This window comes from Dunckerocampus dactyliophorus, chromosome 7 (assembly GCF_027744805.1).
Source record: "Dunckerocampus dactyliophorus isolate RoL2022-P2 chromosome 7, RoL_Ddac_1.1, whole genome shotgun sequence".
NCBI lineage: Eukaryota > Metazoa > Chordata > Actinopteri > Syngnathiformes > Syngnathidae > Dunckerocampus > Dunckerocampus dactyliophorus.
This window is the reverse complement of record NC_072825.1, coordinates 24436192-24449309: the sequence shown is the minus strand read 5'-3', so window position 1 is coordinate 24449309 and position 13118 is coordinate 24436192. Positions and strand designations below refer to the sequence as shown.

Below are 13118 nucleotides of genomic sequence, written 5' to 3'. Positions count from 1 at the left end.
AATACAGCTCCTTAATCTACAGTACGATATTTTTTGCCAAATTATTGTTCAATAAAAAGCTGACTTGTGCAATTTTTTGTTGTTGACATTATGCCTTAAGAAACAGCCTTTGTTAGTTTTAATTAGTTATTCAAATGTTGATTTATGTTTGGATTTTTTTTTGAGAGGGGCTGACAGTACATGCAATATTATCGTAATTTCACACAAAATTGCCTTAAAGCTGGTTGCTACTCCACTAAAATATTTATACAAAGTGTGTAAAATAATGTTTTATTAGAAAATAAACGAAAAACAGCAAATGTATTTAATTAAAAATTCATTCCCACAAAGTAACTAAATACAGTACTCCAGTCCTGCAGGGGGCGGTATTACTCGTGTACTCGTTAGCCGACCAGCAATGTTCAACAGAAGAACACCTTTTTTATAATTATTAAAAATACTCATGTTATGACAGTTGGTCAAGTAAAAGAATATCTGTCAAAATAATTGATTAAAACAAAAAAAAATGAAGAGCTACTTTTTTCTAACTACACGCGCGTCTGAAGGTGACGTATGTACTTTCTTATACGTCATTTTCCTGCGACAACCTCCTCTCGGCACACTATTCCATGTGAAGCGCTTTTAAAAAGTATGTAATTAATTTTTCATATGAGTTGTGCCTTTTTGTGACAGCCGATGGTGCTGCGCCTGGTAGCGGACGGCTGTTGTTTTGCAAAGAGTCAAAAGTGCCGATTTGAGAGCTCTTCCTCTCCGCCACAAGGTCAGCATTTCACGTTACGTGACAGCTATGCCGCAGCCTTTTGCGCGTCCTGCTTTGAAAACTACATGTCACAGTGGGACAAGATGTGTTATATGTGCTCCTAATGATGTTTATCACAGTAACTAAGAGCGAATGCTGAATTTTGGTGATGGCAACAAAGACTGAAGTCTGTAGTCTGTGTGCAGTGTTATACTGCTGTAGAATCATTGTGTTGTCCATTGTGATCTCAGGTTTAATGTGGAATGGTGCCTTGGACTGCTGAACATTGACAACATTCTCTCCTCCCACCTGCTGCTGCCTCACCTCTTCACCCTGATGGCCACTCGTTTCTTGGGCAGGTATGCCCGCCTCATTGCTCGGGTCTCCTCTCAGACTCGAGCTGCCCGCCCGTCTCCGTCAGCAGCCAAGATGGTTGAGCTTCAGAGGACTCAGTACTGTGCGTTGGTCTCCACGAGGTCGTTCTGTGAGGGCAGGCTGATGGCAAAAGATGATGCGTTCCCAAGTGTGCCGACTCGCACGCAGCTGGACGAGATGGTGGAGAAGGCGACTGCACCAGAGGAAATCTTGAGAGCCTGGGAACAACATGGAGGAAATGCTAATCAAGCTGCCAGTACTCTGTTGGCTTGGACTAAGTTGATGCAGAGGACGCAGAGCAAGTTTCACCAGAACACTTCTTCTGGGATGGATCCAAGGCTGCGGGACATAATGGATACTATAACAGACCACGTAAGGATGTTCTAGGCAGTAAGATGCATCAAAGAATTACTCATGAAAGTCGTTTCTTTTCCAGACACCAACCGTATGGAACAGCACCCTTGTGTCTGTCTTGCGAGCGCTCTGGGTTATCGGCGTCCCCAACAATGATCCGGTTTTGGGTTCTATCCAAACAGAGGTCATGTGGCGAATCCGTAGGCTAAACTACAAGCAGGTAGCCTTCCTGGCCGAGTGGGGGACAGGCAGAAAGGGGCAGCAGGATGTGGCTATCGTGAACGCTGCGCTAAAACAGTTGGAACTACGCTGGACTGAAATCTCTGATGCCAAAACTGTCAGCGCACTCATCTCCAAAGGACAATACATGTCGCCTACGTTGATGGACAGGCTAGAAGACAAGGTACGAGTTGTGTCATCACATCATCACATTTTACGAGAAAAACTGAAGCAGGTCCAAAACATACAGTACATGGAGACTCGAAATTGCCCTTAAGTGTGAACGGGTGTGTGTCCTGTGATTGACTGGTGACCAGTCCAGGGTGTACCCCTGCCTTTTACCCAAAGCCAGCTGGGATAGGCTCTAGGTCATCCTGACTCTCAAAAGAATCATTGGTAGAAAATGACTGAATGTAAACAACAAACTCAAGTTGTAATACAGCAGCACGTCAGTTTAATAAGTCATTTATGAAGCCATAAAGAATACAAGTATATTTTCCTCCGTATTTTGAAATGCTGTCTTCTCTCCTCCACTCTAATAGATGCCATCTTCAAATCTAATATAACTTTTTTATTAACTGGCCAGATATTAAAATACATTTGTACATTTTGAAAATCAATGCAATTTACAACGAGGGTTGAATAACTTGGAGTGCAGCTGTAAATATTACTTGAATTATCAGTCCCTGAATTAAATTTATATTAAAAAAAAGGGTTCAATAATATAAACAGCGAGAACATAAACGGAAAGCTTTTATTATGGAGTTATTCCATGTAGGACAAACATAGCCGAGTAGTGGGCAGAAAAATGATATGAAAGAAGGTGATGGAGGCTTTAAAACATTCTAATCAATATGAATATGTTATTTAATAATAATATAGCTGTAACACAATGTATGATAGTACATATTGTATTTCATTTACATCATTATTTCTGGAAAAAAATACAAATGTAGTATTTTTTACAAGATCCATCCATCCATTTTCTATGCCGCCTCGTTAGGGTCGTGGCATGCTGGAGCCTATCCCAGCTGACTTTGGGTGACAGGTGGGGTACACCCTGGACTGGTCGCCAGCCAATGGCAGGGCACATATAGACAAACAACCATTCACACTCACATTCATACCTATGGACAGTTTAGCGTCTCCAATTAAAATAACATGTTTTTGGAATGTGGGAGGAAACCGGAGTACCCGGAGAAAACCCACGCACGCACGGGGAGAACATGCAAACTCCACACAGAAATGCCCGAGGGAGAATCAAACCCAGATCTCCAGACGGTGACTGTGTGGCCAACATGCTAACCACTAGACCACCGTGCGGCCCATTTTTTTTTACAATATTCATTTGTTAAACAATATTCTAAAAATACATTTGCATAAATATAAGATCTCCAAACCCCTAAAAGAAGCACGGTACTCTCTTCAGTTGAGTAAATATAGTTGCATTCCATATTATTCAACCTTCATAGAAAATTCCAAATTAGTCAACATTCATTGAAAATTCTGGTAATTTGCAAAGTTGAAGTAGTTTGCAATAAACCAAGAAAACCAAACCGATGAAAGACCTGAACACATCTAATATTACAGTCATTGTTTGATTTTTGTATTTTTAAACCAGCTAAGTTTGTACATTTTAAAAATCTATGTAATTGAATGGGTGTGCCAGTGTATGTTTTACTTTATCATTTGAATTAAATTGATTAAAAAAAAAACAAAAAAACTAAAAATTAAAAATGCATTTCTACCAAAAAAAGGCCTTAACCATAAAACAAGCCTGGCGCTCTCTACAGTTAAGTAAATAATAGCTACAGTGGAACCGCGTTCACCTCGGTTAGCAAAAATGTACACCAAAATTTTGCCTTGGTTTGCGTACATGTTCTGGTTAGTGTAGAATATGGTGCGTGCCTTGTCGTGTTAGTAATACACTGCGTGAGACCTTATGTGTTCTTCATGTATTTTTATTACAAACGTCCTTGTTTGCATTCTTTGCTAGCTTACCAAAATGACAACCAGAACCAGAAGTTACCTCGGCCCGTCTGTGATATCATCAGCGGTTGACTCTCAAAAATGTTAACACAAAAGACGTTTTTATAGTTTTACAATTATTGTTTCCCATGCATAAAATAATTCTAAATGCATATAAATGACAAACTAACCTTAACCCAAACCGATAAATGAACATTTAAGGCTCCTTTTACCTTCACTGAAGACGTGATTCTTGACGTGACTGTTCCCAAAGACACGGTGTGGCAGCAAGATCAACACCTTCCTGTGTTGTCATGAGTTATTTCTTGAAGTCAGTAGTGTTTCTCACCTTCTCTATCAAAATGCTGGCACTTGCAACTTTCTTTGGCTCCATTTTGGGTTGTTGAGGTGAGAAACACTGTTGAACTCAAGAAATGACACATGGCAAAACAAGAAGGTGGTGTTAAAGAGGACAGTGCTGATCTCGCTGCCACATCGTGTCTTTGGGAACAGTCATGTCAAGAATCACGTCTTCGGTGAAGGTAAAAGAAACCTTAAGTGTTGATGTATCGCTTTCAGTCATCATTTCTATGTATTTACATGCATTTCAATTTGTTTTCTGGATTTAAAAATATAATTGTAAAACTATAAAAATGTGTTTTGTGTTAACATTTTTGGCTTTCTTCGTCGGAGTAATTGGATTCACATTATTTCTTACGTGAAAAATGGATTCAGTTAGAGTTGGACCTTGTTGAAAGAATGAATGACACTAACCAAGGTTCCACTGGATATAGCACTTTTTAAAAACATGATAGAAAGTGCCACACATGCAACAATACAACAAAACAAAAACAAATAACACAAAATGGAATAATTCATATAAGCAGTAAATAAATGCTCTCCCCCACTTTATGTTAATCCTTCTCTTATTTCTCCTTCTAGGCTTTGGAGCTTGCCGAAAGCTTTTCAGCGGAGGGAATTTGCAAAGTGTGCGTGTCTTTAGCTACCATGGGCCGCAGATCTGTGCCCCTACTCCGCGCTCTGTCCTACCATCTGCTACAAAGGCCGTCATCAGAATTCACCACCTCACTAATACTGCATATGGGCTTTGCATATGGTAATTATAACACTCGCATTCTCTGCATTTTGTGAGAGGTACTCATGTACCGCTTTCTTATTGTGGTTGTAGTTTGGTGTACAACTGCATTACATCATACAGAGAGCTGTTGGTAGCTGGTTTCAGTTTCGATAGACGTTATAGTGTGCATAACCAGGCTGTGCAACTGTGTGTCTGTTTTATCTTTTTCCTCGGCCATTTGGAATGAATATCTGTTTCTGTGCAAAAACATCATTTGTGTTTCTCTAGGGAAGCTGAGTTTCCACCAGTCTCAAGTATTTCAGCGAATGGCCTCAGAGTTGATGCCCAGAGTCTCTGAACTGACGTCTAGCGATGTCACCCGCTTTGCAAAGTCCCTGGGCTTCCTCAAATGGCTTCACATCCCGCTCTTTGAGGCCTTTGCAGAGGTCAGTCCTTCTATTTCACACGGAAAAGCACAGACAGAAAACTCTTAAAGATGATAGTTTTTTACATGCTTGCTAGCTAAACTGGACTGAGATTTTTGCTGCGTGCTTTGTTTGTTTTCCCTCCTTCCCAGCACTATGTGGCGCACAGTAAGAAGTACAGCATTCTGCAGCTGTGTAACCTGCTCATGACGTTTGCCAGACTGGGCTTCCAGCCTAGCAAAGGAGAAAAGTTCTTTGACAAGGTACGAGCCAGGATAGAGTAAACATTTATAAAGGCTGTAGAACTGCTTCATAAATTGGTTATTAATGACTTTATACAGCTGCAATGAGTTGCTATAAGTCCTAATCATAATAGCAACATTGCAATAGCGTCATATCTATGTGGCAGCACTGTACTATCTACTTATGTTTTTATTATTGCTTCATAAAGAGTGTATTAAGTTCTTACAAACCCTTTGGAAGGGTAGCCTTATCGTAAAGTGGCACCAAACATTTTTATTGCAACAACATGCCCACTGACCACGTTTATTACCCTGCAGATTAGACATGTGCATGAGCATCGATTAGTTGGTCGTTGGGAAATAATCTATTGGGTGGAATTAACTGTTGATTAATCATGTCTTGAAGCAAATGAGGCAAAATTGAGTGCACTACTTGGTCGCAACAAGCACAGGCTTCTGTTGATTTAGTCTAAACTACCCATAGTTATCTGTTGAAAGAAGACACAGTGATGTTAGCTATAGGAAGTTGTGCTACAGCTAACCTACAGCATGACTTCTCTGGGCGTCATTGTCCTACTCAGTACAACACTGGCATTGAAACATCAGTTCAGAACATTCTTGATATATTATTAGAAGATCATCCCATCCCTCATGAAGTAATATCAAAATAACAATGAATTGATCATTTCCTAGAAGTCGATCATCCATCCATCCATCCCTGACCACCAGGCGGCAAACAGGCGAATCATTTTGAGGCACAGTGTTTAAAAAAAAAAAAAAAAACACTTAAAATTAGTAAATAACGACATGGAGTTGTGTGTAAATACATATCAGTTTGGGAAATATGGGCCGTTATGTTATTCAAAAAAACAATTTAGTTAGAAATCGCAGTTCTTGCATGTTTATGTTGCTTTGTTTCATTGTGTTTTGGAGAGCGACGACCCTTCCAATTTGTTCTGCTGTCCTTGAATGCACCATAGTTGTGTGCATGTGCTAACCTTCTCACAGGCTGCACAGATGCAGTACTATACAATATTTTTCTTTCACCTCATATTTAGCCCTAAATGCTGATACTATGTGGGAATGCATAAACATAAGGTTTGGCGATGTTACTGAGTGCTAATGTGCACATTTGTTCAGTGCACAACCTCAAGTTCATTCATGCTATGCTAGCACACACCAACCAGCGACGTTATAATCACGAGCTGAAAAACAAACTCCAGGCTCATACTGGTGGATGGTAGCTCGGTATTCTTTCAATTTCATGTTGCTCCTGTCTTAGTATTAGGGGCTATCCACACGGAAACGTTTTCAGGTCAAAACAGCAAAGTATTTTATCGTTTCAGCCTTTCATCCACACTGAAACAGCGTTCTCTGTGCCCTGAAACTGTAGTTTTTTGACAACGGCTCCCAGAGTGGCAAAATCTGAAAACGCCGGCTTGTCGTTTCCGTGTAGACAAGCAAATGCGCTAAATTTTGAAAACTCTGACGTCAGCGACCTGTCGCCGTCACGTGACCAGAGGTGAGCTTTGACGACAAGCCAAAATAATATGTGAATATTTGGACTGGCATGACTCACCCCAGTCGACATTCTCCTGATATTTTGTTGTATTATATTCCAAAATGACTCACAGGAGTAATTCCACTTTGTCGTATGCGTTGCGCATGCGTTCTTTTTTCTTTTATAGTTTGGTGTGTCACATGGTTTCGCCTGCGAGTCTGTTTACAGCGCCACATGTAGGTGTGCCTAGTGTATTACATAGTTTCACCCAGTGATCTGTTCCCATCTGGACGCAGCTTGCTTTCTTTTATTGGCCCGTGGCATATTCTAAAAAAAATACAATTAAACAGGAAAAAAAACAGCAAAAATTGAGAAAAGTTTACCTGTAGATACGAATTATACTCTCTGTAAGATATTACACAAAGCTCCAGATGAAGGCTGTTTTTTCTGTAAATATATTTAACCTCTGAGCATATCATTATTGGATTGGTTTTAGCCTGTTTACAAAATTATGTATCCAGTATTCCCTTCTTTATCGGGGTTTATCGGTTCCAGATCCGACTGTGATGAGTGAATTTCCGTAAATTAGGATTCCTTCTTTATAAATGCAATATTTTGTAGTTATAGCATAAAAATCCTGTTTATGACCTTCGAAATACAATTTTTTGCATTATTAGAACTCTCTAGACATAACACACCTGTAATCACCTTTACACTCATATGACCCAACATAGTAGACACAAAAATAAAACCTGGATCTTAGATATAAGAAAGACATAACATAGACTCACACATTAGCATTGACAGCATACTTCCTGCGGTGGGTATTGTCTCAACAGTGTAGAATACTCATGAAATGCTGCTGTTTTGGGTTAAGGACAGACTCTCGATGCCCTTCAATAGCTTTATTGACAAGCAGAGAATACATATGCAGGGAACATTCACACAGGAGCTGCTGTCAGCCACAGCAGCTCATGCCAGTCACTGCACTCTCCATACTGCTAACAGTCGGCTAACACAGTCAACTCTAGCTAGATGACGTCACAAATTGAGGTTTAAATGAACAGCAAAGCCTGGATTATTCTTCTGCGTAGTCACAACTTGGCCCCCCTCCTCCGGTGCTATCTTGAGCCTTAAGTAATTCTATATTGGGGTTGACATGACATGCTATTCTCCACCAAAACACTTTTCCATAACGTGAATTCATGTTGTGTTCAGGTTCATCCTGTGATGGAGGACTCCCTCTCAGGCCTGGAGCCTTTCCTGAAGACAGATGTTGCATGGTCGCTGTGTGTGCTGCAGCAAGCCAGGCCTCACTATCTAACCCCCCTCATGCAGCAGGAACATATCGCAAAGCTCTCGGGTCAGAAGCGCATCATAACTGAGGGCCACGAGTACATTTCAGGTGCTGTAAATGTGACGTTCTCATTTTCCTTACCCCTTAAACAGAGGGCAGTCCTGCTCGAGTGGAGAACTACCGACTAAAGCTCCTCCACCTCGCTGCCACGCTGCACTTAGAGCATCCCGAATCGTCAGAGCCTGCAGCTACCTCATCCATCATGAACGCTCTGCCTGCTACAGCCAGTACCTCCTCACTTTCCCCACTGCAGAGCAGCCTGAGAGAGGCTTTGCACACTTTCGTGGGTGGGAGGAAAGAGATGCATCGCACTGGGGTCAGCACCGTATATGGATGGACTATTGGTAAGGGGGACAAGTCATTAGACAGTCATTTGTATTGACTTCAGTGGTGTCCCAATATCTTTATCCATATAGTGTATGAACTTATGTCTTTCTACTCTAGAGGGTGAGGTGGTAATAGACTGTGACATCAAGCCCATTGAATTATCTAAGATGAAAGCTCCTCATCTTCTTAGTGGAGGAGGACAGCAGACGTTACCTGAAGGGTCACGACGGTGAGTCCAGTCCTACTTTATTTAGGTTTTACACCTTGCATCTTTAAGCCTTCATTACCCCAAAGTCACTTTCCTTTCTATGTTGTGTTCAGGATCGCTTTCTTGACTTGGGAATTCCCCAACTTTGGCTCTAAGAGTAAAGACCTACTGGGGAGGTTTAGCATGATGAAGCGACACCTGCAGCTGGCTGGCTTCATCACAGTGGATGTACGTCCTTTTCTTTGTCTGTTACAAGTAGCTTGTCAGTGCTGAGGCATCAAACACATACAGCGCCGGTCACAAGTTTGGAGACGCCTTCTCATCCAAAAGGATGCAAAAGTATCTACAGACGTTTGACTTGTAATGTGTATAAACCCATTTTAACATCCAAGTGTAAAAAGAAGTTCATGGTGTAATGGATAAAGACACTAAATATTAAGGGTGCACGATATCAGGCCAATATGAGGACATCATACCGATAAATCTGATAACTTAAAAAAAAAAAAAAAACCTCCAATGAAGCGAGACTACCCATACTGTGGTGTGTGTTACTGGGCTAAGGTGAGCAAATCAAGCGCTCCTTTTCTGTGACGTGCTGCACTTGCAAACAGCCTGTCGCCACTTGTCACCACCCCTGAGCTCACTTGTAAACAATGACTGTGTGGGACTGCTTTACTGTTTCTGTGGATGACATTTTGCATGCTATTTGCAGCTTATGTTCTCCAAAGGACAAAAACATCAACCTTCAAAGCATATCAGCTTCACTACTGATTCATGTGATGGTAGCCCTGTTAGCTTGCTTCATCTGGCAGCACAGTGTCTGGATAAGGCAAGGCAAGCTTATTTATAGAGCACAATTCATACACGAGGTGATTCGAAGTGCTTAACAGAAAAGAAGGGTAGCTAAGATCACTTCATACAATCACTCCATAAAACACAGAATCATTCTAATCATTACATACAACTCCATAAAAATGAAGAGTGCAGATAAAATAGTTTCAGTTGTCATATACACAGTTGAATAAGTGTTTTCAGCCTGGATTTGAGTGTCACACATCTTCTGGAAGACTGTTCCAGATTTTGTCAGTAAGGAGAGGAGATTGCTGAACAACTATCGCCTTTTTACATAACAAACAAACCGTGTACTCACCATTCAATTTGATCACATGGTGGCGAACATGCACCCAAACATGCTGGGTGTGCCTGGGAGAAAGGATTCTTCACAGCGACACTAAATGCAGCTGACCTTGCAGTGTGCATTTCATGTTCTGATTGCCACTTTAGCCATATTGTACTCAGCAGCCAGGACAGAATCAGGTTTACCACTTTCTGTGCAACGTTTGAAGCATATTTTTTTCAGAAAATGTTGGTTGAATCTTAAAATGCGCGTTTGTGATTCAGGTTCCATATTACGAGTGGTTGGAGCTCAAGACGGACCATCAAAAGTTGGCGTACCTCAAGGACAAGATGTGGAAGGCTGTGGCCGAGGACATGGCCAAGTGAACCGGGTAGTCTTGATCACATTTGCAGGCTCAACTAAATCGAAGCTTTCCCACACAAATGGGACCACAGGGAATAGAAACACATGTTCATATGCAGAGCAGTGCAGCATTGCAGAGGAGCTCTAAAAAGAACGATACACAATATATAAATATATATATATATTCACTGTGGTTCCCGTGGCAACGTGTGGGGCTTTCCCTGTTTCCATGGAGATGGCAGCAAGAGTTGTGGAGTCAGAAATAAACCCAACAAGCTTTAAGTTGTTGCATCTGTGAAGGACTTTTTATTATACAGTAGAAGTAATTGTCCAACATGTGCTATGCAGGAGCTTTCAATGGATGGTAATAATGAATGTGAGTGGAGTCATCTTGTGTTGGAATAAAATATTTTATTGCTAGTTGTGTCGTCGTGTGCTTTCCGGGAATTAGCAATGGATCATGCATCACATCATCACTGTTTTCAGAGCGAGTACAATTTACACACGCCTCTCTAGCAGCCTGTCTGTGCGTGGGAGCGTCACTACTGTTATTAGCAAACATGGAATTAAAGCAGAGTGAGTGTGAGTTAAAACACTGACGCGCCTCTAAAGCAGGGGTTTTCAAAGTATGAGGAAAGCCTCCCCTTGGCGGTGCGGAGCTGCAGTAGCTTGAGAAAACACTACCTGCTATGTCAGTTGTGTCATAGGCAAACATAGAATTGTGTGTATGGACAAAGGGCAACATTTGTTTATTACATAATACATCAACTATTTATAGTTTCACCATAACATTTGTATTTGTGTTTCTTATGCTTTGTTATGCAAATTATTTTCCATTTTGGATGTCTTCCAACATTTCAGTGCACTGTTAATTTTCATGAACAATTGTGCCATATATTAGCTTTTGTCTCTAGCTTGCAAACACATTCTCCATTATAATCAATACATTTACATTTGATTTTGGGCTTCACCAATGAAACATTGTACTATCCATCCATCCATCTTCTATGCCGTTTATCCTCACTAGGGTTGCGGGTATGCTGGAGCCTATCCCAGCTGACTTCGGGCGAGAGGCGGGGTACACCTTGGACTGGTTGCCAGCCAATGGCAGGGCACATATAGACAAACAATCGTTCACACTCACGTTCATACCTATGGACAATTTTAGAGTGCCCAGTTAAGCTAACATGCATGTTTTTGGAATGTGGGAGGAAACCGGAGTACCCGGAGAAAACCCACGCATGCACGGGGAGAACATGCAAACTCCACACAGAGATACCCAACGAAGATTCAAACCCACATCTTCCCGATCTCCTGACTGTGTGGTCAACATGCTAGTTTAGAAATATTGTACTAGTTTCTTAAAATTAATTCTAAATAAGCTGACATGCTTAATGCTTTTTTTCCTAACTGAGGAAACCATTTCAATGGTTTATTACAAAATGCACCAAATTGTTAGATTTGTTAGAAGTGCAGCATCCCCATTTGGTACTAACTTTTGCAATATGTAACAAGCTATGCAGCAACATTTAGTAAAAAATGTGTTCAAGAATTTTATTACAAAAAACGGCAATTAATTACAAAATGCGCCGTCATTACATAATGAGGTAAAAATGTATTACATTATTACTTAATGCACCATTATTACACAATGTGGGCCATGACATGTGGCCCACATTGTCTGGCAACCAGTAAAAGATGTACCCCGCCTCACCCAATGCTCCAGCTCACCTGTGATCCTGAACAGGCTAAGTGGTAGAAAATCAATGCTTCTAGGGCAGGAGGGGGTCCTTCCAAACCTTTGACACCAAGGATCGCGTACAGAAAAATTAAAGGATGCAGGTTCCACTTTCAGACATTTTGTACCTTAAAGGTGCTAAAAGCAATCCAATGTAGGTCAATACAGAACATGCTAAGCTTCTGAAGAAAACATCTACATCTTAGCGTTCCTGTTATACCGTAGGTGACAATGCAAACAGTTATTATTGTGATAACTAATAATTAATAACAAATTATTAACATTTTCAAAATATGCTGCTGGCCATTGATAAACCTAAAGTGGCCCCCAGGCCACACACCCCTAACTTCCAAATAGAAGAAAGCGATATGAATTTTGGTTCATGTTGAGCTCTCATGTAGTGTTACATAAACACAAATTTTGATTCTGGTACGAACAAAACTTACTCTGTTATGAGCACAAAAAAATCAGGTCTGATTATTCCTGATCCACACTTTTTGCAGGTTCACATAATTTAAGTCCTTCCACACCTCCATTTGATTTAATGGAAAATAGGTTTTGTGTAATCCTCCTTAACTAACAGTGATGCAGTAAAAACTGTGTGCAAGTGTATTTAACACATATGAAAGGCACTACTATTTGTGTATTTTGGCAGGCTTTTATCCTTTGATCAGTTTTTCATCTGAGTCCCGCCTCGCTTAAATGACATGTAGTGGTGTGACATTTGATCTAATTTGTGTGGATGATCCATCTTACAAGTAAAAAGGGGGCTCTTAGACATAATTACTGTAAGCAAAGAACCCAACCACTTCTGCTCTACTCTACAACAACGTTGTGGGTAGTTTTGGGTTGCCATAGAAACTGCCCTTGCTGATCATTCTTCTCAGTGTTGCAGCCTACCTCTGTGTTCCCATTACCACATATGCAGGAGGTAGCTGGGGGGAGAACAGATGCTCAGCTGCCCTTGGGCTGGGCTCATTAGGGATGCAGTAAGAGCAGAAGGCAGAAGCGTATAATTAGTCATATACAGGTTTGCTCCGTTTTAGCAGTTTCTCTTTGGCCACTTTGTTTCATGTTTGACATTTTCATGGCTGCCTTGTTTTTGCA

The 13118-nt window shown here is 40.9% G+C and overlaps 1 protein-coding gene and 1 long non-coding RNA gene across 4 annotated transcripts in view; one reads left to right on the top strand and one right to left on the bottom strand.

The window, feature by feature from the left end:
• LOC129184704 (uncharacterized) overlaps positions 1 to 13118 on the bottom strand; it is a 28605-nt gene that overhangs the window by 1539 nt on the left and 13948 nt on the right. Inside the window, exon 2 of the long non-coding RNA XR_008571940.1 lies at positions 1064 to 1332. This is a non-coding gene — a long non-coding RNA (uncharacterized LOC129184704). The remainder of the gene's footprint in view (positions 1 to 1063; positions 1333 to 13118) is intronic.
• tbrg4 (transforming growth factor beta regulator 4) lies at positions 586 to 10707 on the top strand. Of its 3 annotated transcripts, none has more exons than XM_054780885.1 (11): positions 586 to 760; positions 1099 to 1486; positions 1551 to 1871; positions 4598 to 4772; positions 5022 to 5179; positions 5311 to 5421; positions 8120 to 8264; positions 8351 to 8602; positions 8703 to 8814; positions 8907 to 9021; positions 10195 to 10707. In XM_054780885.1, exons 2-11 carry the CDS (start codon positions 1169 to 1171, stop codon positions 10294 to 10296), a joined length of 1809 nt encoding a protein of 602 aa, XP_054636860.1. In that variant the 5' UTR covers positions 586 to 760; positions 1099 to 1168; the 3' UTR covers positions 10297 to 10707. The 3 variants fall into 3 exon arrangements, with proteins under 3 accessions (XP_054636860.1, XP_054636858.1, XP_054636859.1); XM_054780883.1 differs by having other exon boundaries at positions 991 to 1486; positions 10195 to 10706; XM_054780884.1 differs by having other exon boundaries at positions 593 to 628; positions 991 to 1486.

Excerpts from the sequence above, each read along its gene's own strand:
- tbrg4 (XM_054780884.1), top strand. The coding sequence starts at position 1,076 with ATGGCCACTCGTTTCTTGGGCAGGTATGCCCGCCTCATTGCTCGGGTC. Across the intron at positions 5,180-5,310 it reads TCTTTGAGGCCTTTGCAGAG|CACTATGTGGCGCACAGTAA; the intron begins GTCAGTCCTTCT and ends CCTCCTTCCCAG. Across the intron at positions 8,603-8,702 it reads CGTATATGGATGGACTATTG|AGGGTGAGGTGGTAATAGAC; the intron begins GTAAGGGGGACA and ends TTTCTACTCTAG.